Raw genomic sequence first — 26237 nt, forward strand, 5'->3', positions numbered from 1 at the left:
ATTTTTTTGTTCACAAGTACCTTTTCTATTGGATTACACACTACAATATCCCAAGTTTATATGCTACCGCTTATACACTATCCCAAGCTACTATTTTACAACAGCAAAATAAAAGTTTGTTTTTAATGATTAATTTATAAACCTTGCAACCTGATATACTGTAGAAGTAATCCTCTGGGAGTTTGAAAATCCCCAATGAAAATTATTGGTATGCATTTTATCACTTATTCACATAATTTTCTCCAATACTAAGTAAGAGAGAGGGAAAAGGAGAATGTCATTATGTGAGCAACTAGGTCCCAATTTTGTAATATCTTTGTCAATCCTCACTATTCTTTGAGATTCTCACTCTCATTTACTAAAGAATACCAGATCCACATTAATAGGAGAAAAAATAACCTAAATCTCCTAACATTTCTCCCCTCGTACAACAATTCTTCATTTTAGAGCAAAACATTGTTTTATATGAAGTTGTGCATGACAGAAAGAAGGATGGAGCAATGTGGTACAGTGGAAAGTGCTAAATTTGAAATCTGAGGACCTAGGTTCAAATTCCAGCTCTCCCACTTGCTACTTGTGATCGTAGGCAGGTTTATAATAAACATCAGTTTCTTCTGTAAAATGAGAGGGCTATGATCTTATGAATCATTCCATAATCTGTGTATGAGAGCAGGGAGTCAGAGTCAGAAATAACCTTGGAAGTTAAGTCTAACCTCTTATCCAATATCCAATGTTGTCTACAACATCCCTAGCACATAGCTAAGTAGGTTTTGAATGCCTCTAGAGATGGGAAGCAATTAGAAATTTAAGAGAATCCTCAATGAACATTTGTTTAGCACTTACTATACACAGTGCAAAGAGGTATAAGATTTGAACATAAAAAGGGCTGAAATCATACATCAGAATTGGAAGGAGCCTCAGGACTCTAAGCCCTACAAAAAGCATGCAATCTCCTCTACAACATTCATGACAAGCCACCATCCAGTTTGAAGGCATCCAATCACAGGTGGCTCACCCCCTCATAAGGAGGCCAATCCACTTTTTAACAAGATGTTTTTCATTATATTGTACAGAAATCTGTCTCCTGCTAACTTCCATTAACCAGCTAAGCTACCTTCCAGAACCAAACAAATCTAATCCTTCTTCCACATGACAACCTTCCATAACATCTACGCTTGCCCCACCCATCCCACTCCACTTTTCAGCTTTCTTGTGTGCTGGCTTCCCCCACCAGATTATAACCTGAGGGAAGGGACCATCTTTCTTTTTTGTATTTGTATGCCCTGAGCTCAGCACAGTGCCTGGCTCAGTAGGTATTTATGTTTATTGACTACTGACTATGTTTAAGTTGTTCTTTCCTTTAGAATTTATATGTTACAAGAGCAGAATTATCAGAAGATTTGCAGGAGATGTAATAGAGAAGGGCCAAGGTCCTACATTCCTAGCCCTGGTAAGATTCTAACGTGACAAAGATAAACAAGGAGGTGATGAAAAGAATACATACTGAATACCTTTACCATTCTTCTAACCACAGTAGCCTCCTTTCTTTTAATCCTGCCCAGGCAACAACAAAGTTCTTTTTGCTTAAAGGAGCCTACTCTGAAGTAGGAGCTGCTCTTTAGAAGCAGAATAAAAGGTATGTGGTACCAAGAGGGGGTGAGCATACACAGGATATTAATTTTTTTTATTTTCTATTCAAAACTGGGAGGGGGCGGAGGAGGATGTACAAAGAAACCAATTCCCTTTTTATTGCACCTAACAGTACTTGGTCATTAACACTCTGGTGTTACATGCTTTTAGGTTTACATAATTTCATAATAGCAAGAAACTAAAAGCTGGAACTACAAATACATTCCTTGTCTTAATCTTGTTGTAGCTACTTATTTTTTATTATTCCATTCATGCCAAAACTGAGTGGTTTTATAAGCTTTCCTTTAACTTTTGTGTGATTAATCCTTCTTAATCACAGTAAACCTAGATATTTCTGTTCCACCTCCTGCATTACATCTCCAATAATTTTGTCTTTTCTGAGCCTGTACCTATCGATCACACGGACATGTCCTTTCACTAGATGTATTGACCTGCATTTGTTCAGTAATTCTTATGATGATCCTCTAGGCTAAATTTTGGATCTCACCTAGTAACTAGCACAGTGTTCTACATAAGTAGCAATAATAACAAGAACAAATGCAATTTCTATTAATCTCTGAAATGTTTTTGTAGAAAGCACTTAATAAATATTTGCTGAGTGAATTAATCCATTCAGATATCCATTTAAATATCACTCTTAATAGTTCCAGTAATTTTCAACAGCTTATGGAACTGTGTTTTAAATAGTGAAAATTTACAAAGAGCTTCAAAATAACAATGTGGAGCTGATACGGTATTCATCCTCATGTTTCACCACAAGACCATATGCAGTTTTATTTGGTTTTATATTTACTTCAGTTATTTAGAATCAGTCTCAATAATGAGTGAGGATTAAATGATATTCATTGAAATACTAGACCAAAGACACCAAAGAAAGAGGAAAAGGACTTATATGTACAAAAATTTTTATAGCAGCTATTTTTGTGGTGGCAAAGAGTTAGAAATTGAGAGGGTGCCCATCAACTGGAGAATGGCTGAATAAGATATGGTATATGAATGTGACAGTATATTAATGTGCTTTAATTAATTATGTGAAGGACAGTTTCAGAAAAATCTGGAAACACTTTATATAAACTGATGCAGAGTGAGGTGGGTAGAACCAAGAAAACAATTTATACAGTAACAATAAAACTGTAAAGACAATTAAGAGATGTGAGGGGGAGAAGATGGACCTTTGTTTGAAAACAAATTAAAAATTAATTAAAAACAAAAAAACAATAATAATGGCGCCTCATTCTCTGAAACAGATGTGTTGCTGAAGAGCTGTACATAAATACAGCAGTGATGTGATGTAGTGGAAAGAACTCTTATGTACTATCGAGTCCTCCTCTGGAAAGACACTGTAGTGTAATGGAGAGGGAGTTCAAGTCAAGAAGACTTAGGTCTGAATACTGCCTCTGAAGCCTGCTAGCTGCCTGACTAGTCATGTTACTCCAGCTTCTCTGAAGCTCCATTTCCTCATCTGCAAAAATGGAGATAATAGTATTTCTAGTATCTAGCTCACAAGGTTGTGGTGAAAGATGTATGTAAAATGCTATCAAACTTTAAAGGACTCTGTAAATATCTGCTGTTATTATTATTAGGATTGAGCTCAAATTCTAGCTTTACCATTTACTAAGTACACTTACTAGCTGCATAACCACTGAAAAATCACTTAACTTTCCTGAGCCTCAGTTTCCTTACTGGTAAAATGGTGATGATAATATAAATGGGAAAGAGTTCTTGACCAAACAAAATGATTACAAGATAAAATACACAGTTGGGATTACATAAAATTGAAAAATGTTTGTACAAATAAATCAATGTAATTAAAACTAGAAGGGAAACAATTAACTGGGGGGAAAAAATCTTTGCAGCAAATTTCTCTGAAAACGGTCTGAGATCCATGCTATATGGGCAATAGATACAAATACATTAGAAAAAGTTCCATTCCTCAGTAGAAACTAGATCAACAGATATGAATAGGCATTCTCAAAAGGCAAGCTATCAAAAATCACACAGAAAAAAATGCTGGATTTGAGAGTCATCTGCAGCTGAATCCATGGGAACTGATGAGAATGAAGAGAGAGAAGAATGTCTAGGACGTAGCCATGGGACACACTCTCAGTTAGGGAAGGGGATCTGGATGACAGAACAGCAAAGAGACTGAGGTAAAATAGACAAATTGGAGTAAATCCAAGAAACAGCAATGTGACAAAAAATCCAGCAAGGAGAAAATCACATGGGAAGAGAGTGGTCCACATTTTAAAAGACAAAGGCATGCTCTTCTCTTTTTAAGAGTCAACAATGAAGACAAGGAAACCTCACAGAGAGACTGACTTGCAATTTCTCAAAGTCTTGGCCTTTTTTCTTTTCCCTTTAGCACACTTGCAAAACTGTAGGACAGGCTCTTTGTAGACACTGTTTTCACAAGAACTCACAGTTTATGACTTCCAAGAAGGCAAATTCTAAGAACATCACCTGTTTTTTAATTCTTTCCAATCCATAGCTAAAAGTGTTTGATTATTCAACAATACGCACAAAGAAAAGTTAAAAAAAAAAAGACAAAAGCAAGGTAAGAAAGAAGGCAAGATAAGAGCAAGAAAGCAAGACCTCCCAAACAAAGATTATTTTTGGCAGCACAGTGACCAGAACACACAACAAGCTGCAGGAGATGTTTCAAGTGTGCTACTGAATCACACCAGGTGAAATCAGGGTTATAGACATAATTAGAGTGTTAAAGCAATGTTGCTAATGTGAAACACAAGCTTACAAGACTGACTGGCTTTCTGTGCTCTAGGCACACAGCTCTTAGTGGGATAGTGCTTTCCCTCACTGAAACATTCCATTTATTTATCCCATTCTCCATCACCATTATTATTATGGACACTTCATCTCCTGTTTTCCCTGTAGTTAAAACAGGAGTCTCTGACTATGATAAACTACTAAGAGACTTACGGTGTTCAATGTTCCCTAATACCCAAGGATAACAGCAAATATAACAGTATTTTCCACATAACATTACTCCAACCAATGTGGTTTAGAAATAACATCATGAATATATTATAATCAAACCCTGCCATGATAACTAACTAATCTTCAGGAGTTAATAATCAAAGAACAATGCTAGCTCAATAAAGAGGTAAAAAAATTCAAGGCAATTCTACTTGGATGATTTTGGCAGGGCCAAACCCTAAGAACCAGAATGAAGAGTTACCATAGAGAATCTTATTCTCTATTTAGTCCCCTTTTCCTCCCTATTTCAATTATTTTCATACATTTATTATCAGACATACCCACTTCCCCTCCCCTAAACGGCACAATAAACTAAAAATATAACAAATACACATAATGCTGCAAACAAATTCGCACATTTGCACTGACCATTTATAACATCTTTCATACAAAACAATGACTTACTTTGTAATCAGAGTGACTAAAACAGGGTAGGCACTTAATGTCTATTGATTGATAATGCTATTTCACCTAATTTCATGTTTACCTAGAACCAATAAATGTCATTAAGTAGATTATGATTATATCATACAACTAAGACACTGCTAGAGACCTACAATTTTAGGCACTGATAATTCAGGAAGAGAAACAGAGGTTGTACTACTCCAGGGGCACAATTCCCATCCTCCTCTCCACTACCCTTTCACCCCTCCACTTCCCCACACACATTGTTAGTCCCTATGTACATTCAGGCTTTTGGTATGTGTCCAACTTTGGAGATTAGGAATCTTTTAAAAATAATAATAAAAATGATACCTAGCATTTATATAATGCAAAGTGCTATATAATCCTGGGGAGGTAATTTCTGTTATTATCCTCATGTTATAGATGAGAAACTGAGGCAAACAGGTTTAGTGACTTGCCCAGTGTCAGAAAGCCAGTAAGTGTCTGAGGCCAGGTTTAAACTCAGGTCTTCTTGACTCCAGGTCTGGCGCTCGACCCACTGACCCAACACCTCACTGTTCCAAAGAAAAGAAATAATGTTTAAAGGCTACATACCCAGCAGGTGCTTCTGAAGAACTTCCAGCACCAGCCTGATCTTTGTAAAAACCTCAGGTGGAGATGAATGCTCCAAGTCTGTTGCCACAGATTCAAACTGAAAGACAACTGTATCAGGACGGGTGTCAATCAGTGCATGGAGTGATGGATACAATACCAGAGGCCTGATGATGTATCTCAGCAGCAACTGGCCTAAGAGAAACACACACAAAAAAGTTTTAAAAGTCATTTAAAATTTTTAGATTACTGAAAAAGATTTATGAAAATCAGCATTTCACCAAAGGTGGATCTAAAGTTATATTAAGACACATACGCTATAATCCCCTATTATTACAGGGTGCTGCCCAGTGGAGTTTCCTAGGCTATCTACTGATTTTTATTTCGTAATAATAATAGCTAGCATTTATATAGTACTTTAAGGTATGAAAAGCACTGTATATGTTATCTCATTTGTTTCTCACAACCACCCTTTGAGGAAGGTGCCATTTTAGAGATGAAAAAACAGGGGGGGACACCAAAGTCACACAGCTAGTGAGTGTCTGAGGCCATATTTGAACTCAGATCTTCCTGACTCCAGGTCCAATGTTTCATTGTGACCTGGAGGTGACCAGGTTTTCACAAAGGCTATATTAATAAAGCACAAGCTCTGAGAGATCCCATATTCACCTGGCCTCATGATAAACTGTACATCGGCATCTAAGGGGTACCCTAGTTAGGTTCAGAGAAGCTCACCACCAGATAGATACTTGGTGATGAACTGTTTTTGTTCCTACAACTCACTTAACAGTCCACAAAAGCATGGCAGGCTGTATCAGTGGAGGGCTTACCCACACTGATGAAATCACGGACACAAAGTATTAAAGTATAACTCTTTGATATCCAACTAAACCAATCTGCAGGAAAGACAAAAGAACGAGGCTGCCTCAATGAAAGAGATGATCAATACAAGGCCATTCTAAAGGGATGAACCCCAGGGCCAAACCCTATCATCCACATATGGCAGTCCCATCACAGAGAATTTCTTTCAGTTTCTACCATCTTCTTTCTTCTGTTAAGGCTTTCTGAAATTTCATTCACACGGAACAAGGTAGCCCACTTACTGAAGGACTTAAGTTTGGTGTGCAGCTCGCCAACAAGAGCAAATGCCAAGAGTACAGAACTGATAGGTGGAGAAGGGGCCTCATCTTCTTTCTGGGATGGTTCCATACACAAGTGAAGCTCTGTCTGGAGGGCAGATTCCAAGCTGCTAACTTCAAAGAAAAAAGCAAAACATTATCAGCTGTCACACAGATGCAACTACCAAATATTTCCAGTCCACGTTTCGCAGAGGGGAAGAGTAAGACATACCAACGTGGCTCCTTCTTGCCATGTAAATATGAGACTGAGTTGCAGCAGAACTTGTACCACAACAAGGCAGAAAGGAGAACAACATAATGGAAAGAGCACTGGAAAGGGATCAAGGTCCTAGCTTTGCCACTGACTAGCTGTATGACCAAGGCAAGGTATTTAGCTTCGAGGGGCTTCAATATCCTTCTCTATAACAACTGATCATACTGGACTAACTGATCTCCGAGCACCTTTCTAGCAGCAGAATGGCAACAAGATGCTAAGTTACACACTCAGAGAGCCACTAGTGATGCTCACTTTTTCGATCGGTACTGATTTGTCAGGAATAGGGGCCACGAAATAGAGTAAGAAAGACAAGGTTGATCATTCTGTTCTTGTGATGTCAGAATGCCTCAAATTTTTGACATCATTTCAGAGTGAGGTTATGACATTAACTGAGAGCTCAAAGATGAAGCCATGTATACAACAGATACTTTTAAATGTTGTTGAATGTATGAAGAAAATGGAACTCTAAGCCTCAATTTTTCTTTGATATCAACTTCCTGGTGTCCCCTACCATGTATTGAGGGCCTATAAAACAATATTGTACTGGTAAGGTGGGTAACTCCAAAGAACTCAATCCAGCTGTCATCTCATCTTTAGATGAGCTGGGCCTGCTCAGCAAACAAGACCTAAAAACCTACAAGGTACTGTTCCTTCAAAATATCTGATATAAACTAAATGGGAAACATTTTGGAATGAGTAATGTTATGAAAAACAGTGATATTTCCTCTAAAAAATGATGATTTAATTTAATATAAATAACTTAAATGCAAGAAAATGTTGCAGTAGAATGAAATGTCCTTTCATAATGCCTCATTTATGTAAAGGGCTTTTTACATAAAGGCTCAAGTACTATTTAAAAAGCTGTGAACTGAAAATACTTTACCATCTGACTCCATTCCCTACTTACCTTTGACAAACGATAAAGATCTGGCACTGTTATTTACTACCTGATTCTGGGTAAGCCACTGAGAATCTCTGGGACTCAGTTTTCTCTTCTATAAAAGGTGTTGGACAAGATCTTTAAGGCTCCTTCCAACTCTAAATCCTATGACCTGCTATGAACCTAATATCTACTGAATTGCTGTCAGTCTCTTTGTCTCTAGTATTCCTTTCCTTAAATCAAAGGATAATAGACCTCTAGCTGAAGAGAACTCACAGTACATCTAGTCCAAGCCTGTTATTTTACAGAGCAGCAAACTGAGAACCAAGGAAGTTTGGTGACTTGTCCAAGGTCACACCTGTTGTATCAACAGAGGTGACCAACCTCGTGCCTCTTCTACCATACCATGTTATCTCTTCCTCCAGTTTCCTAAAATGTCAATTTCACTGCCATTCTCCAGTTCAAAACCCTTCTCTGCCTGGCATCCTAAATTCCCTATAATTTACCACGATTCTCTCTATCCAACCTATTTCTTACTATTCTGTTCATGATCCCTCTACCACAACCAGGACTGTCTCTAAACACCTCAAGAGACAGCACACTGCAAAGCAAAGTGAGGAAGACTTTATTATTATCACAGGAGTTCAATCCCAGCTCCCCCACTAACTACTCATAAGACCTTGACATCTAAATTCCTTCCAGCTCCAGTCAAATGATCCTATGCTTATCCCTGAGTAAGCATTTGTTTATACTATTACCCCCAGAAGGTTTATCATTCCATCCACTCTGCCCATATGCGCCCCATTCTTCAAAGGCCAGCTCAAGGTCAACCTCCTCCAGGATACATTCCATTAACTACTCCAACCTATAATGATAATAGCAATTGATATCCACATAGTACTTTTAAGGTTTTAAATGCACTTTACATACATGATCTCTCCCTCCTCTGGACTCTTACTGTCCTCACTTTCTGTACTTCCCATTCAGGCTCTTAAACTGTGTATTGGATTATCTCCCAAACTATACAGTAAGCTTCTCACCAGCAGGGATCTTTACTTGCGTCTATTCTGTCTAAACCAATGCCTTGTTCACTAAACACTTGCTGACTAATTTGTTGACTGGGAAGTTAGGTGGCACAGTGGATAGTGTCAGGCCTAGAGTCAAGAAGACCTGAGTTCAAATCTGGCCTCAGACACTTACTAGCTGTCCCAAGTGAATCCCTTAATCCTGTATGGCTCAGTTTCCTCATCTGTAAAATGAGCTGGAGAAGGACATGGCAAACCACTCCAATATCTTTGCCAAGAAAATCCCAAATGACTAAAATGACTGAACAACAACAAAAATTCCTCTGCATTATCACTTAACCCTTTCTTACAGTTTTTCCTGGTCTGCTCAGTTCCACAGTAAGCTTCTTTTGAGGGTGAGGGAGAGGAGTGGATAGAGGACGGAGGGTTACAATTTCTTCCACACAATAACAACTCACATTATAGGGTGCTTTATAGTCCAAAGCTCTTCCACCTATCTTATCTCCTTTGATCCCAAAGATAACCAAGAGGGAGCAGTCTATGCATCCTCTGCAGAGCAGCACCCTGAGGCTCAGAGAGGAGGGATGACTTGCCTGTGGGCACACAGTCAGCAAATGGCAGAGCTGGGACTGTAACCCAAACTGTCCAAATCGAATCCAGAACTCTCTGGCCTCCTCCTCAATATCAGGGGCTAAACAGACTACGCATTCAATCAACACCTTGGATGAGGGAGCAAACAATTCTCTGCCTTTCATATAAAAAACACAGAGCACACTTTCCACGGCAAATGGGAAACAAAGCCAGCTGGGAAGCGGAGCATCACCTTTGGAGGTAGGAAGTTTCCATGAAGCCAGCTTCTGCCACTCTTCCCCAAGGTGGTAGAGTATGTTCTGCTTCTGGATCGTGAGCTCCACACTGAGGGATCTGAAAATCTGTAATTCAAAGCCTTTCCTGGATTTCAACAACTTCAAGCAGTTCTGTGCCTGGTGGCGAAATGGACACTGTGGTCAAACAGAAGTTAAAACATTCTTTCTATGCTGACAAAACAAAGCAAAATTAAAAGAACAACATTACTACCCATTTTAGGGAGCAACCCTTTAGTACCTTTTTCAGGTGCTGAGCAGCGTAACATACTTCTTCTCTGACAAGGCACAATTATATTCCTCAATGGCAGTGGAAAACTGAGAGAAGAAAAGACTTATATGAGTGACTAGGTATTTAGGACCGTGGCTTTGCAGGAAAGGATTCAAAACACTAAAAAGGCTCCCTCAACAATGAGGCTCACTGACTGAATGAAAGCCCTTGCTCTCCCCCAAATTCACAGTACAACTGCACTGACCTCTTGAAGCTGTTTAAGCATGCTCAGGATGACCGTGTCTCTTTCCAGTTGCTGCTTCAGTTGGGTAAATTCCGAAATGGATACGTGAAGGTCCTGCTGTACCTAATTAGCATATCAAAAATATACGTCCTTTTACAGGGAGCCACTGCCAGTGCAACATAACGCACAAGAAACGTTTTGAAGCAGCTTACCTAATCTGTAATGCAAATATTATTAATGCTGATCCTTTTGATAAAGCAGGTATCGGGAAATGCGCTTCAATAACATTACTTGAATTGTCCCAGGATTACAGAAAAGTCTACATTTTATTAAAAATTTATTTTAACTAGTAAATCTAATGCTGATACTTTATGATGGCACAGTGGCAGATGTGAGCTCTTGGAGGTATGCCAGCTGAGCAGGAGCCCCTCAAGGAGCCCAGAGGATTGCATGTCCATAGGCTAGAGGACTTGCCCAGCTATCTCTGGAGCGACTAATCATCAGAAACTCAGCCAACAGCCAGGTCCTATTTTTAGTCACAGCAATTCATGAAACTGTCTATTAAAGAACGGAAAACTGGTAGATCACATTGAAAATATTCACATCAATGAATTCACAGATCTTTTGGAAGCACTGATGAAAGTTTGCTGAATAAGGTATTACGAAGTCAATTTTCTGATTAGCCGAGTTACCAAAATATAGATTTGTTTCCAATATTGCTGAAAATCTTTATAAAATTTATTAGTCCCATTTCCTGCTATGCAAAACATAGAATAATATAACTAATCTCTTAAAGGATTAAATATTCTTTAGTATCTCAAGGTCATAATTTTCATCATCAATGATTTTTACATAATAAATACAGAATTATAGAATATTAGAGCTCGAAAAGGACCTCGGAGGTCATCTAATCCAAGGTCTATTTGAAGCACGAATCCCCTCTACAACAGCCCTGACAAGTGACTAATCTAGCTTCCTCTTAACCATCTTCAGGGATGAGGAAATCCCAGGGGGCAGCCCATTCCATTTTGGGCAACTCTAACTGTCAGGAAGTCCTACCTCATACTGAGCCAAAACTCATTTTTTAGTAATCCCCACCACTGGTCCTAGTTCTTCTCTCTGCTTTCAAATAAAAAAAATTCTCTCTTTTATAATGGTAACTTTTCAAAAACATGAAGATGGCTATCATGCCTCTCCACCCCAACCCCCAATAACTCTCTTCTTCCCCAGGTACTTCAATGAACGCCCTTATAACATCATTTTGAGTCCTATTCCAAGCTGCATGCCCTTGTCTAGCCACCCTCCAACTTACCAACGTACTTTTAAAATGTGCTGTCTCGACAGACAGGTGATAGACTCAAGATGCAAAAAAGCCACACATTTTTAGACAGAATGTGGGATTGTTCTGCTTGACTATCAATATTTGTTTCAAGGGCTTTGGTTTGGTTTTGCCAAAAGAAGTGGGGGTAGGAGGGAAAGGGGAGATAAGGACAGGGTAGCAAAGAAGGAAAAATGATTAAGGCGTGTTTTTTAAAAAACACAGAGAAAAGAACAAAAGGAAAGGCAGAAAGAGGCCCAGACAAGCAGGACAGTTTTGAAAGCTGTAAGATGAATTTATTATACACTTAAAAAGAAAGCAAGCTATACTTAATAGACATATGCAGCTTCCTGCACATTCTTCATTTTCTGTTCTACTATGCAAATGGAAATGCCCATTTTATTTGATGTTTGCTAAGTTCAGAATAAAAACAAAATTTATTTAAATTTTTTTTTACCTAGAACAATACTGGTTGCAGCAGCATCACACTATACAGAGGGACAATATATTGCCTTCCTCACTCTGGATACTATGCTTCTATTAAAGTAGTCTAATATGCCATTAATTTCGATCTAGCCTCATCTCTCCAATCTGATCCTTGTACTACTGTTTTCAGGCAGCTAAAGTGTAGAGTGGCACAATGATAGAATGGTGGGCCTGGAGGCAGGAAGACCAGAGTTCTGACTCCAGCTTCAGGCATTTCCTAGCTGTGTGACCCTGGACAAGTCACTCAAGCTCTGTCTGCCTCATTTTCCTCAAATGAGGATAATAACAACACCTACCTCCCAGAGTTGTTGTGAGGATCTAATGAGATAATAATTGTGAAGCACTTATCATAGTATCTGACACATAGTAAGCACTATGAAATGTGAGCTATTATTTTGACCATTATTATATTTAAGTGTTCCACATAAAGGCCATTGTTATTATTATTAATCCAAAGTAAAGGACTTCATATTGAAGCTATTAAATTTCACCAAATATAAAAGGACTGGAAAAGGATGTGAGTTGAAGAAGAGAGAAGAACTCAAGCAGAAGACCCGTTGCTGTTGTTTTCAATCGTGTCTGACTCTTAGTGACCCCATTTGGGGTTTTCTTGGCAGAGAAAATGGAGTGGTCTCCCATTTCCCTCTCCAGTTCATTTTACAGAGGAGGAAACTGAGGCAAACAAAGTTAAGTGACTTGCCCAGGGTCACACAGCTAGTGAGTGTCTGAGGCTAGATCTGAACTCAGGAAGATAAGCCTTCCTGATTGTAGGCCCAGGACTCTATTCACTTCACCATCTAACTGCCCAGAAGACCTGATGGGCAGCCAAAGAAAAGGATTCATGATAAAAGGAAAAGAAAAGAGGATTCGAGGAGGAAGAATAGAAGGAAACTTAGAGGAGGCTAAAAAAAGACAAGGGAAAGGAAGTTAAGTTTGGCTGTCCAGGTGTCAACAAGGTTAGAATGGAAGAAACAACTTAAGACCTTCACAAGAGATTTGTCACAGATCTTTCAGCAGAGCGACTAGCTAGAACAACAAAGGGCTGAAGACTTTATTTATGGAGAACAAGGATGGAGAAGAGGGAGAATTTTTGAACAACCTGAATAGAGTTTACAGTGTTTGTATGTCTACCACAATCAAATGACTAATCAAAACTCAGAATGCAGCTGGGTCTCCTTCCTAGGAAAACAAGGTAAAGGAGCTCAAGAAACACCTACCATCCACTCTTTGGGTTTTCAAGGAAAATGATATTTTTTAATGAAATGAGGACATCAGTATCAAAATTAAAAAAAAAAGGTATCTGAAGAGGCTAGGCAGGATTCTGACCTGTGTCAGGAGGATGGAGGGTGGGAAAATGTCACACAGAAAAAAAAGAGAAAAATGAGCACTGAACTCTTGCAGCTAAGTAATAGCTCTAAGGACGTTCCTGAAGAGGAAGAAAGCACATCTTTGTCTTCTGAGGAATAATAATACAGATCCATGGATGAGGTCAAGTGAGACGTAATACAGAAAGTGTCAGAAGAAAAACAAATGAGTTCTGGTGGTTGGAGTCTCCCAGCTGAGAGCTATGAAGGCAGCTGCTTGTCAAGCTGTTAAAAAAAAAAAAGGGCCTCTTGTCTTCCCAGGGCATACATCTAAGATGTGACAAAGAATCCCCCAAGACTTGTCAAACTAGATGACTACTTACTACCCACTTCTGGTAATTCACTAGGGGAAAAAATGATATTATATCATAAAGAATCTAGAAAGCACTGCTAAAGATTATAAAGTCTGGGGCAAGAAACTAAAGACCTTAGGGGCACAGATGAGGCTTCTGGTCACTACTGACAACTGAAGGCAAAAGCTACAAATGAGAAAAGCACTGTCCTGTAGGAAAATTGTCAGGAGTGCGAAAGTACAGAAGGAAGGAAGGCTGTCAGAGAATGTTAAAGGTCAAAAAGAGTATAGGGAAGGAATACTGGGAAAAGGGGAGGATCAAAGGAGGGATAGGACTGAGGAAAGGAGGGGAGGATTAAGGGAGGGACAGGACTACAGCTTGGAGAGGAGTGATCACCCAGTAATCATGGATGAGAGTGAAGGCAATGCCACTCAATTCTTTGCTTCTGTTTTTTCTTCCAAAGAAAATGTTTGCATTGGAAATTATAGTTAAACTTTTATGTTCTAAAAGAGAATGGAAAACCCTACTCTCCCCTGACATCAGCACTATCCCTCTGCACAAGTTCTCTCTGCCAGGCCTGGGTTCCTCTCCTTTCTTTCACTTGGAAATCCGGAGCTTCCCTTCAAGAGTCAACTCAGGTACCACTTCCTACACAAGACCTCCCTCGATCTCCTAATCATAAGTGCTCTCTCCCTTCTCAGATCATCTTACACTTCAATGTTTTTGCACTCTGTCTCTCACTTTAGGATATAAGCTCTTGAAGGCAGGGACTATGTTTTCCTTCTATCTCTGTATCCCCAGAGCCAGGCTCAGAGCCTTGCACAACAGAGACACTTAATAAATGTTTGCTAACTGCATAATGATAAAGTACCTAGCTGCTCTTAATAAGTTCAAGTCTCTGGTCCCAGAAAAATCACCTCCTAGGGTACTTTAAAAAAATGGCAAATGTGATTGCTTAGAGGCTAAGCCTTAACCACTGCTAATAGTCTCTGAAAGATGATGAAGAATAGAAGCAGTTCAAATAATGGAAGACTAATGTCCCAATTTTCAAAAAAAGTAGAGAAGAGAAACTGCAAACTATAGGCAAATAAACTTGATTGTGATTCCTGGTTAAAAAAAATAGTAAATAATACTATTAAAAGTATCATTAGTGAACCAAAAAAAAAAAAGAAGTACTTATCATAAGGAGCCACACAGCTCCATCAAGAACAGGTCATGCCAGACTAACCTCATTTCCTTCTTAGAAATTGTTACTTAACTGGTTAAGGGAACACAGAAAATACTGTTCACCTAAATTTCAGCTAACTATTTGACAAAGTGTTTCATGTTATTCCTGTTGACCAAAAAGGTAGCTGTCAGGCAGACAACAGTATAGTTAAGGGGATTCAGAACTGACTGACTGTGCCCCGTAGGTCTTCAGTTTCTTGCCCCAGACTTCACAAGGATCTAACTGAACTGACCTTCGAAGCACCCAAATCTGTATCGTTAGTCAACCTGGAAGGGGGTCTCTGGATAAATATCCCAGGGATCTATGCTTGGCCTTGTCCAGTGCCAATTTAACACTTATCAATTTCTTGGATAAAGACATAAGTGGGTATGTTTATCAAATTTGTACATAACATTAAATTTGGAGGCATAGCAAACATGTTGGATGGGAGAATCAGAATCCCACAAGATCTAGCGAGTTAGGACACTAAGCCAAGTCTGATGAAACGAAATGTAAAAGAACGAACGTAAAATCTTATCCTTAGGTTCCAAAAACAAATAAATTCCACAAATACAAAATGCCCACAGCTACAAAGCAATTTGTCTGCAAAAGACTTGGAGTTTTCATAGACTGTAAGCTCAGTGTGCAATGTGCTATGGCAGCCCAAAAAGCTACTAAGATCTTAGGCTACATTAAAAGAGGAAGAGGGTCCAGGACTTGAGAGGTGACGGTCCTGCTGTATTCTGCCCAGATCAGATGGCAGCTAGGACACACTGCCTGATTGAAAAGCTAAAGAATATCCAGAAGGCAACCAGCATGGTAAAGGACCTAAAGATCATACTATGAGCACTAGCTGGAAGGAAATGAGGTTGGAGAAGATGAGCTTTCGTGGAGAATATAATAGCTGCCTTAAAGTACTAGACTGGATCAGGCTTGTTTTGCTTACCCTAACAGGGCAGAACTAGGAATGAAGCATGAAGGTGTGGAAGGAAAACTTGCTCATCCTCACAACTATCCAAAAGTAAAATGGACTGCCTTAGAAAGTAGTGGGCACCTTCTCGAAAGGGGCCTTCAAGCAAATGCTGCGCACTTATTAGATACGCTACTCTTCAACACTATGTGAGTTTGTCTAAGGTCCCTTCCAATTCAGAGAGCAGTGCTTCCATGAATCTGCACTGACCACAGAAAACATATCAACATCTGAGAGATTCTTTATTTAGTTTCTTGTTTTTTGCCTAATTCTTCTTGAAACCAAGATAATTCACATAAACATGTTTTGAAAAGTAAAAGCACCACATAAGGACAAAATTTTATTATTTATTCCACTTTCAAACTGGTTTTGAGAATACATCAGAAGAGCACTTTTATCCTTAAATTAAGGAAGAAGCATTTAAGCACCTACTATGTGTGCCAGACACTGTGCTGAGGGCTATTATCTAATTTGATCTTCACAACAATCCTGGGAGGTAGGTGCTATTATTATCCCCATTTTAGAGTTCAGGAAACTGAGGCAGACCAAGGAGACTTGCCCAAGGTCATACAGCTCAGAAGTGCCTGAGCTTGATCTGAACTCGTCTTTCCGACTAGAGTAATGGCCTGTGTACAGTACTTTATCCACTGCCACTGCTCTAAGAGAAAGAGATAAAACTAGCCTTTCCTTGGCCCAATGGAACAAGTTTTTTTCTGCATACCACTTGAGGATTTTTAGCAGAGTACCCTGAAAGACAGAAAAGAAGCAACGAGCATCACCACCTTAACAGTTATCTCCCTCCAACTCTGAGCCTTGGGAATAGCAATGCCTCCAGCCTGGTGCCATCAGCCAACATCCTGGGAAGCAGGCCCTTGCAGAAATGCTGCCTGGCCACTGTTCCTACAGGTGCTGCAGTCCCAGCTACTGAAGACCCAGGAAAGAAGGGTCTTGCCACCAAAGTACTCGGTCCCATCAAATGGTTCAACATCGAAAACTGAAGTGATTTTATCAGTGAAAACGATAATTAAAGAAGAGGTGTTATCATCTACTTTGCTGCTGTACCCCAAGGACCATGGGACTTTTCTGTCAGACTTGCAGCTAAAACCTTCCATATGTGTTGCTTCCATTAGAATGCGAGCTCCTTGAGAGCAGGGACTGTCTGACTTTTCTTTTTATGTCTCCTACACTTAGCACATGGTAAGCACTTAATAAGTGCTTTTTTTCATTCATTCACTGATTTTTCACTTTTGACAAGGATTTCACAGAACAGTAAGAGAAGTTTAGAGTTGGAAGGGATCATTTGTTGCAAATCTTTCATGTTACAGATTAAGAAACTGAGGCACAGAGTGCCCACAACTTGGTGAATTATATTGCTACAATAAACCTTAAGTGAGGATAATTTGCCTTTCCCAAATAACCAAGTGTCAGGTTGGTGCACTTACTGTTCTTACCTCACTCTCCACCCTGGATTTCAGCAGATCGATGTCACCACATAGCTCATCCACCTGGGTTACCAGGTCCTGGGCACTCTGCATGCTAGGCAAGAATTCATTGTACTTCTTATTAATCATGCTGCAGACCTCGCCCTGCAATTCAAAATGAGAAGATCATGTGGATTACTGTGGATTTAGGATTTCTATAAGAATTATCTTCTGTCAAGGCCTCTCTTAGCCTGGAGACTTCCAGACAAACAATTATACATTTCTTTTTCAGGCCAAGGTCTTTTAATTCTCTCAAACTTAAAGTCTCCAGGACAAACTAACAGGATAGATGGAACCACTGAACCTCATTACTGCCCAAAAGGGTCCCTGACCCCTAATGTTGCCCAGAAGTTACCTAAATACTTGGAGAAAGGGTAAAATAGAGAACTCATTTTAAATGGCCTCATTTTAAATTAAACAAGCTCAGATTAAAATCAATTTTCAAGTTATGCATGTGTTCAGGTAAAAGGGAACACACAAATAATTTTCTTATGTTTGCCACTTAGAAAGTGTTTGCCTCACAACCCCATGAAATAAATAACACAAGTATTGTTATTCCCATTTCACAGCTTAAGAAACTGAGGTTCAGAAGGGTAAAAGGTATATCTCATTTCAAAGGAAAAGACCAGATAAAAGGGGTAGTAGAGTAGAAGTTCCCAAAGAATTCAATTCACCATTCCCAGTTGTCTATGTCCTAGCATACTGAGAAAACTTATAGATGAAATTGCTAAGCTGTTATCAAGGATCTTTAAAATACTGTGGGGAGGGGCAGCTAGGTGGTGCAGTGGATAGAGCTCCAGCCTTGGGTTCAGGAGGACCTGAGTTCAAATCTGGCCTCAGACACATGACACTAGCTGTGTGACCCTGGGCAAGTCACTTAACCCCAACTGCCTCACCAAAAGGCAAAAAACAAAAACAAAAAAATACTGTGGGGGAAAAAAGAGGGGACACCAGACTGGATAAGAGCAAATGTCTCAACTTAAAAACAAAAAAAGAGAGTAGAATCTGCATACCACATGCTAGTGAGTGTAACTTCAGTTCCATGAAAATTTCTGGAATGCATCACTATAGAAATGGTTTCTGATCATGTAGAAAATGACATGATGCATCAAGATGCATTTATCAAGAACATGTTATATCTGACTAACCTCATTTCCTTTTCTGACAAGGCTACTGGACTGAAAAATGAAAGGAATGCAGTAGACCAAGTATACCCAGATTTCAGCACAGCATTTGACAAAATTTCTTTATATATTTCTGTACAAGATGGAAAGATGTGGACTGGGAGATAGAAAATGGTTAGGTGGATTTAGAGCTGTTTGAAAAACTAGACCCAGAGCGCTGATTGATGGATCAGGGCCAGCTTGAAGTCACAGGGCTCTGTCCCTAGGTCTATTCTGTTCAATACTTTTTATCAACAACTTAGACAAAAGTATAGATGTCGTACTTATCAACTAACTACCCAAATGATGCTAGGTTGGAAGGATAACTAACATGCTGATGATAGATTTGAGATCCAAAAAGATCTCAAAAAGCTAGAACTAGGATAAATCTAATAAAATGACATGCAAAAAGGAAATATGTAAAGTATTATACTAGTTCAAAAATCAACTGCATAAGTAAGAGAGATATGGCTAAACAGTTTTTTTTAAGGTTTTAAAGTTTTCTCTTTGAAACAATGGTATCTTATAGTACACACAAGAAAAATATTCTGAAATGTATAAAGCTTTATTTACGAAACACAAACATACAAGAAGAAATACATAGTTAAAAGGCTTTTTTCTTTTCTTTTTTTAAATGTTCAATTTATGAAATAAAACAAGCTTTCATAACACAGTACAATAAAAAATATGATTGTACATGAAACTGCAAATCTACTACGCACAACTCACTATTCCTTTCAAATATACAACAAAATTATCATGTAAATTTCTTTTTTTTTCTTCCTCTCAGCCCCACCCTAGAGATGACTACCATTAGACAAAAATAGGTATATATGTAAAATTATTCTACATATCCTTCTATTTATCAGCTCTTTCTCTGGATGCAGATAGCATCTTTCTTCGTATGTCCTCTATAGTTAATTTGGGTATTTACAATAGACAAAATGACTTATTCACTCAAAGTCATTCTTAAAACAATATTGCCATTATTGTATACAGTGTTTTCTTGGTTCTGCTCATTTCACTCTTCATTATTTTGTGCAAGTCTTTCCATGTTTTTATAAAATCCTGGAGCTCATTACTTCTTATAGCACAGTAGTAAGGCTTTTAAAAAATTATAAATTGTACATACTTTCATCTAACTTAAAATATTACTCTAAGAAATGCACAGGAAAAAAAGACAATTTATATGGTCTGTTAAACGAACATTACAAAGGCCCTGGGACAATTATTGACCAGTTGTAAAGGTCATTCAAAAATGCCACACTTCAATGTGCCTGATCAATGGGAAAAAAAAAACCTTTTAAGGTGGTTGTATAAGTGATGGTAAAGTACTGTCATGTCCAGTTAACTTCACACCACAAAGACATATATTAATATTATGGTATTAATGTGCATCAACAGTACTATGAGTTCTGTTCCTCCATAAAAGCTCTGCAAAAGCAGGAAGTTTTTAGAGGCATATTTTATTTCTATACAAGGAAAAATTTACTAATAACTAAAGCTATCCCAAATTCAAGCTGCCCAAAAATGGAGTGGTCACAGGACACAATAAGTCCTTATTACTAGAGGTCATCAAAAGGTAGTAAAATTCATAAATCACTCTACCCAGTGCCTGGCACACAGGAAGAGCTACAGAAATAGTTCTCCATTTGATGACTGCTCCTGGTTGACATTCTAAAGAGGAATTCCTAGTCTACTGCAGGTTGGATTAAATGACTTCTGAGTGCCTCTCCAATTCCAAGAGTCTTCCTGACTCTAATTTCAGTTTTCTTCAATTCTAACAAATACTTATTTAGTACCTAACATAAGCAAAGTACTAGGCACTAGGGATAAAAAGACAAAAACACAAACCATTCCTCTAAGTAACTTAAATTTAATCGAAGGAGAAATGATACATACACAAACATGTAAGATACAAGGAAAACCAAGGGTAAGCAGTAAAGATAAGAGTGAGCAGGAAAAGCTTCACAACAGAATACTAAAATACAAAATGAACCATGCCTAAAGATAAATGCTAAAGACGATAAAAAGGGCTTTTTTAGCTATGTTGAAGACGAGAAAAATCAGAGGACAGAAAGTCTGTTCAACCAATGGGATAATAATAACAGACGGAACTATTTAACTCTTGCTTCCTTTATTTGTTTTCTGGATCAAGAATAACCTTCGAGAACAAAAGGTCCAGAATATCAAAGGAATGAATGAAAACATATGTAAGGGAAGGTGGCCTAGCCATTCCAGATCTTAAATTGTATCATAAAGCAGCAATCATCAAAACTGCTTGGTACTGGCTAAGAAACAGAGCGGTGGATCAGTGGAATAGGTTAAATATGCAAGACACAGTAGTCAATGACTATAGTCATCTACTGTTTCATAAACCATTACACACCAGCTTCTGTGATAAGAACTCAATATTTAACAAAAATTCCTGGGAAAACTAGAAAACAGTATGGCAGAAACTAGAGACAGACCAACATCTTACACCATGTACCAAGATAAAGTCAAAATGGGCACATGATTTAGATAGAAAGGCTGATACTATAAGCAAACTAGGAGAGCAAGGAATAGTATACCTGTCAGACTTCTGGAGAACGGAGGAATTTATGACCAAACAAGAGACAGAGAATATTATAAAATGCAAAATGGAGAATTTTGATTACATTAAATTGAAAAGTTTCTACACAAACAAAGCCAATGGCAACCAAGATTAGAAGGGAAACAGAAAGCTGGGAAACAATTTTTACCGCCCAGTGTCTCTGATAAAGGACTTATTTTTCAGAATATATAGAGAACTGAGTCAAATATAAGAATACAAGTCATTCCCCAATTGATAAATGGTCAAAGGATATGAACAGGCAGTTTTCAGATGAAGAAATTAAAGCTATCTATAATCATATGAAAAAATGCTCTACATCACTATTGATTAGAGAAATGCAAATCAAAACAACTCTGAGGTACCACATCACACCTATCAGATTGGCCAACAGGACAAAACAGGAAAATGATAAATGCTGGAGAAGATATGAGAAAATTGGAACACTAATACATTGTTGGTGGAGTTGTAAACTGATCCAACCATTCTGGAGAGCAATTTGGAACTATGCCCAAAGGGCTATAAAACTGTGCATACCCTTTGACCCAGCAATACCATTTCTATGTTTGTATCCTAAAGAGATCATACAAATGGGCAAAGGGCCTACATGTACAAAAATACCTTTTTGTGGTGGCAAAGAATTGGAAATTGAGGGCATCCCCCATCAACTGGGGATTGGCTGAACAAGTTGTGGTATATGAATGTAATGTAATACTACTGTGCTATAAGAAATGATGAGCAGTCAGACTTCAGAAAAACCTGGAAAGACTTCTATGGACTGATGCTGACTGAAGTGAGCAGAACCAGAACACTTTACACAGTAACAGCAACACTGTGCAATGACTAACTTTGATAGACTTAGCTTTTCTCAGTAATGCAAGCATCTCTAAAAGTCTCATGATGGAAAATGCTATCCACATCCTGAGAAAGAACTATGGAGTTTGAATGCAGATTGAAGCATATTATTTGCTCTTTTTTTTCTTGTTTTGTTTTGTTTCTTCTTTCTTGTAGTTCCTCTTATTGGTTCTAATTCTTCTTTACAACATGACTAATGTGAAAATATGTTTAATAGGAATGTATATGTGGAGCCTATATTAGATTGCAAGCAGATTTGGGGAGGAAGGGGGAGAAAATTTAAAACTCAAAAACTGATGGAAGTGATTGTTGAAAACTAAAAATAAATTAATTTTTAAAAAGAAATTATTTCATGTGATTGCTGAGCCTGTCATTGATTTTTCTTTTTTTTTTTTAATATCAGAGCAAACAGTAGAGGTAGCAAAAGACTGGAGATAATTAAATGTCCCATTTTTTTTTAAACACAAGAGAGGGTAGAATCTTCAAAATATAGGCTAGTGAGCTTGTCTTCAATTCCTGACAAAACTCTTGAATATATTATTAAAGGGGTGACTAGTGAGCATTTACAATGGGAAGCAGTGATCATAAAGATGTAGTATGGTTTCATTAAGTACCAGTCATGCTAAATTAACCTCATTTCCTTTTTTGATTGGGTTACTAAGCTGGTAGGTAGATAATAGGTATGGGCACAGCATGTAACAATACCTCACATTCCAACCTTATAGGCAAATGAAGAGATATGTGGTCTAGTCCAGAAGTGGTAAAATAACTGGAATAGTTATTAAAGAGTTAATGTCGACTTGGGCAGAAGTTTCTAGTAGAACTTAAAAGAGATCTGTTTAGTTTGATGTTGTTATGAATGACTCAGACGATGGCATGGGTGGCTCTACGTAAAATTTGCAGATGACACAAAGTTGGGAGGGATAACTGACAGTCAGAATCTAAAAAAAAAAATCTCCAGCATGCTAAAATGATAGGCCAGATCTAATAAAGTTAAAGTTAAGAGAAAGAATGTGCTGGAGTTGATACACAGCTGGCCCCTGAGTGAAGAAGGCATGGGATCAAATCCCACCTCCGCCACATACTGGCTGTGTGACTCTGGGCCAATCACTTAACTTCTCAGTGCTTTGGGCAACTCTCTGACTAGAAGTTGGGGAAAGCTATTTATAATCACTGGTAGAAGTTTCCTATACCAATGAAATCATAAGTCCAGTAAAACAGAGATAAGATAAAGTTCTACACTTTGATTCAAAACACCAGTACAAGATGGGAGCTGCACAGCTGGACACAAGAAGAACATCTGGGTATTTAAGTGGCCATTAGATTCAGTATGAGCCGACACCCAGCGTGACAGCCTCCAAAAGCTGATACAAATTTAGGCTGCATCTTGGGGGGTGGGGGAGGGGGAGAAAGGTGCACTGACAAGAATGAGGAAGAATGACATTCCTGTTATACACTACCCTGATCAAACCAAAACTAGAGCAAAGGTTCAGAGAAAGGAAACTAGAAGGATGAGGAGACTGGATAGAAAGGCCATGCCATACAAAGACCCACTGAAAGAACAGAGAACGTTTAGCCTAAAAAAAAGGAGAAAAGGGGTGGAGGCTGAGATAGCCGTCTCCAAATAACTGAGGGGCTGTAGTGTGAAAGGGGAATGAGGTTTATTCTGATTGGCTCCAGAAGGCAAGATTAGAAGAAGTGAGTAGAAGGTGCAGAGAAGCATGCTTTATCTGACTATAAGGAAAACCTATTTTTAGAAACCTCCAATCAGTCAATAAATATCTGTTTAAAGTGCCTATTAGGGCGGCTGAGTGGCGCAATGGACAGAGTGCCACGCCTAGAGTCGGGAAAACTCATCTCCCTGAGTTCGAATCCAGCCTCAGACACTTACCAGCTGTGTGACCCTGGACAAGTCACTTAACCCCATTTGCCTCAGTTCCCTCATCCATAAAATGAGCTGGAGAAGGAAATGGTAAACCACTACAGTATCTTTGCCAAGAAAACCCCAAATGGGGTCAGGAAGAGTCTGAAAAGACTGCCAAGTCCAACATGTGCCAGGCACTGCGCTAAGTGCTGGGAATACAAGAAGAGGCCAAAAAAGTCCCTGTCGTCCTAGTGACCTAATGGGGAACACACCATGCAAACAGATACATACGAAGCACGCTGTCTACAGGCCAAGGATAGTAAGTGCTTAATAAATGCTTATTAGGTTGACTTGGCATTTGCTGAGTTCCCCTCCCCCTTCACCTACTTCCAGTCTTATATTACATTCCCCGCCTAATCCCCACTCTCCCCCTTCCGTACCCCTCAAGTGCTGCCCCCTCCCACCTGGTCAGGCCTCACCACCCCCAGCCCCAGCCTGGCCAGGCGTCCGTCCCGCCCCCGCCCCGCACGGTCGGTCCTCACCTTGATCTCCTCCACCCTCCGGGTCAAGCGACCGATCCGGGTACCCAGATCCTCCTTCTCCAGTCGTCCGGAGTGCGCCAACACTTCGGTCACAAACGAAGACATCGTTTCACTCGGGATGCCAGACCCCAATTCCCAGGCAAATCCACAGCGACCGCCACCGCCTCCCGCGCCAGCGCAACAGCCCCGGTCCCGCCGCTTGGCCGTCGCGCACGGCCTACTGGGAAAGTGAGTCTCCCCCGCCCAAAGCGCGCTGAGCCCAGGTACAGCGCTGCACTACAACTCCCGAGAAGCAACGCGCCACCAGGCTCTTTCAGGGCTTCACGGTGTCCTGTTGCAGTCAAATGGCAGAGCGACGCGTTGCGTTTACTTTTTCTCCTGTCAATTCCTTTTAAATCTCTGAGCGGTTTCTGTCTTTTCTATTAGTACAAAAAAAGAATTGTGATTTAGCTAATACCAAACCCAAATGCGATTGTTTCCTAAAACCCTAAGCAAACCGTCTACCTTGGAAGACACATACACCTCCTCGATTTTCATTAAATATTCATTTTTTCACAAAATCTGAGAGTTGACAAGTACCTCGGAAGTTGTTTGGCACAACTCATAAACAATTATCTCTTTGACAGTTGAGAGCATCCTACTCAGTGGTCATCCAGCCTCTTCTTTAACAATTCCAGTGATGGGAAACTTATTACCTGTTGAAGGTCCGTTCCAGTCTTTTTACGTTTTATTCTCTTCCATGAGTTCTATTGTTTTCAGTCATGTCCGATACTTTGTGATCCTATTTGGGAGTTTTCATGGCAAAAAAAAAAAACAAAACTGGAGTGGTTTGCTATTTCTTTCTCCAGCTCATTTTACAGATGAGAAAACTGAGGCAAATGGGGTTAAGTGCCTTGCCCAGGGTCACACTGCTAGTACGTGTCTAAGGCCAGATTTGAACTCAGGAAGAGGAGTCTTCCCAAATACAGACCCAGCACTCTGTCCACTGCCCCGTGAGCTCTACACTGGACACAATCCTAGCTGTGCACTCCAGCTTCTTGTCCTTTCCTTGGCTGTGACTTGTACCTGGAAGGCTCTCCACCTGAACTTTCTGCCTTCCTTTAAGTCTGAGCTAAAATCCTTCTGCAAGGGGCTTCTCTGTCCCCACTCTCACCTTCAGTGACTTCCTTCTGGGGTTATGTCCCATTTTCACTATATTTCTCCTCTATTTCCCTATGTTGTCTCCCCCATATGGGGTCTTGGAGGGCAGGGACTGTTTTTGTCTTATCTTTGTTTGCTCAGCACTCAGCACAGTGCACGTAGTAGACACATGGTAAACGAATATTGATTGTCCAGACCTTGGCAACTCTACTATTGCCAGGAGTTAGTTGGTTAGAGTGTACAGGTGTGAGGTGAAAGGAGAGTATTTATTCAGCAGTCTCCAAAATATCCTACCTTTGCGGGTAGTCTAAGGGGCTGAGTGCTTTATGGTTCACAATTGCCCCCACTGATCCCTCTGTCTTACCCACTTTCTGTAGTAGATAAAATAAGGCTGAATCCATGCCCAATTTTAAGATGATACCAACAACTGCAGAATCGGGTTCCTTTGGGCACAATGAAATGAAAGAGCAGAGTGAAGAAGAGACAGTTGGGATAGAGAAGATATGGATGGGTGTGAGGGAACGGGGCATAGCGGATCCAGAAAGCAGCGTCTGCCTCGGCAGTCTATTACCGTTAACTCTTTGTGATTCTTGTCATCCCTGTCGTACCATAAATTCACCATAGGGAGTCTGCCCAATATGCAGGAGACCTTCCTCAAGTTTGCTTGACGCTGAGAGAACACCAATAGAATACACAGGCAGAC

General features: G+C 39.5%; 1 protein-coding gene across 1 annotated transcript in view; it reads right to left on the minus strand.

The window, feature by feature from the left end:
- The window catches only part of ZW10 (zw10 kinetochore protein), a 41316-nt gene extending 16712 nt beyond the window's left edge, over nt 1-24604 (minus strand). Inside the window, 8 exon segments of the mRNA XM_020989743.2 lie at nt 5644-5835; nt 6744-6893; nt 9764-9923; nt 10045-10067; nt 10070-10121; nt 10280-10381; nt 17348-17482; nt 24395-24604. Of these exon segments, the coding sequence (XP_020845402.1) occupies nt 5644-5835; nt 6744-6893; nt 9764-9923; nt 10045-10067; nt 10070-10121; nt 10280-10381; nt 17348-17482; nt 24395-24499 (919 nt within the window). The 5' untranslated portion in view covers nt 24500-24604.
- Nucleotides 24605-26237: the final 1633 nt, after the last annotated feature.

Source organism: Phascolarctos cinereus, unplaced genomic scaffold (genome assembly GCF_003287225.1).
Source record: "Phascolarctos cinereus isolate Bilbo 61053 unplaced genomic scaffold, phaCin_HiC Scaffold_726;HRSCAF=1367, whole genome shotgun sequence".
In the NCBI taxonomy this organism is placed as follows: Eukaryota; Metazoa; Chordata; class Mammalia; order Diprotodontia; family Phascolarctidae; genus Phascolarctos; species Phascolarctos cinereus.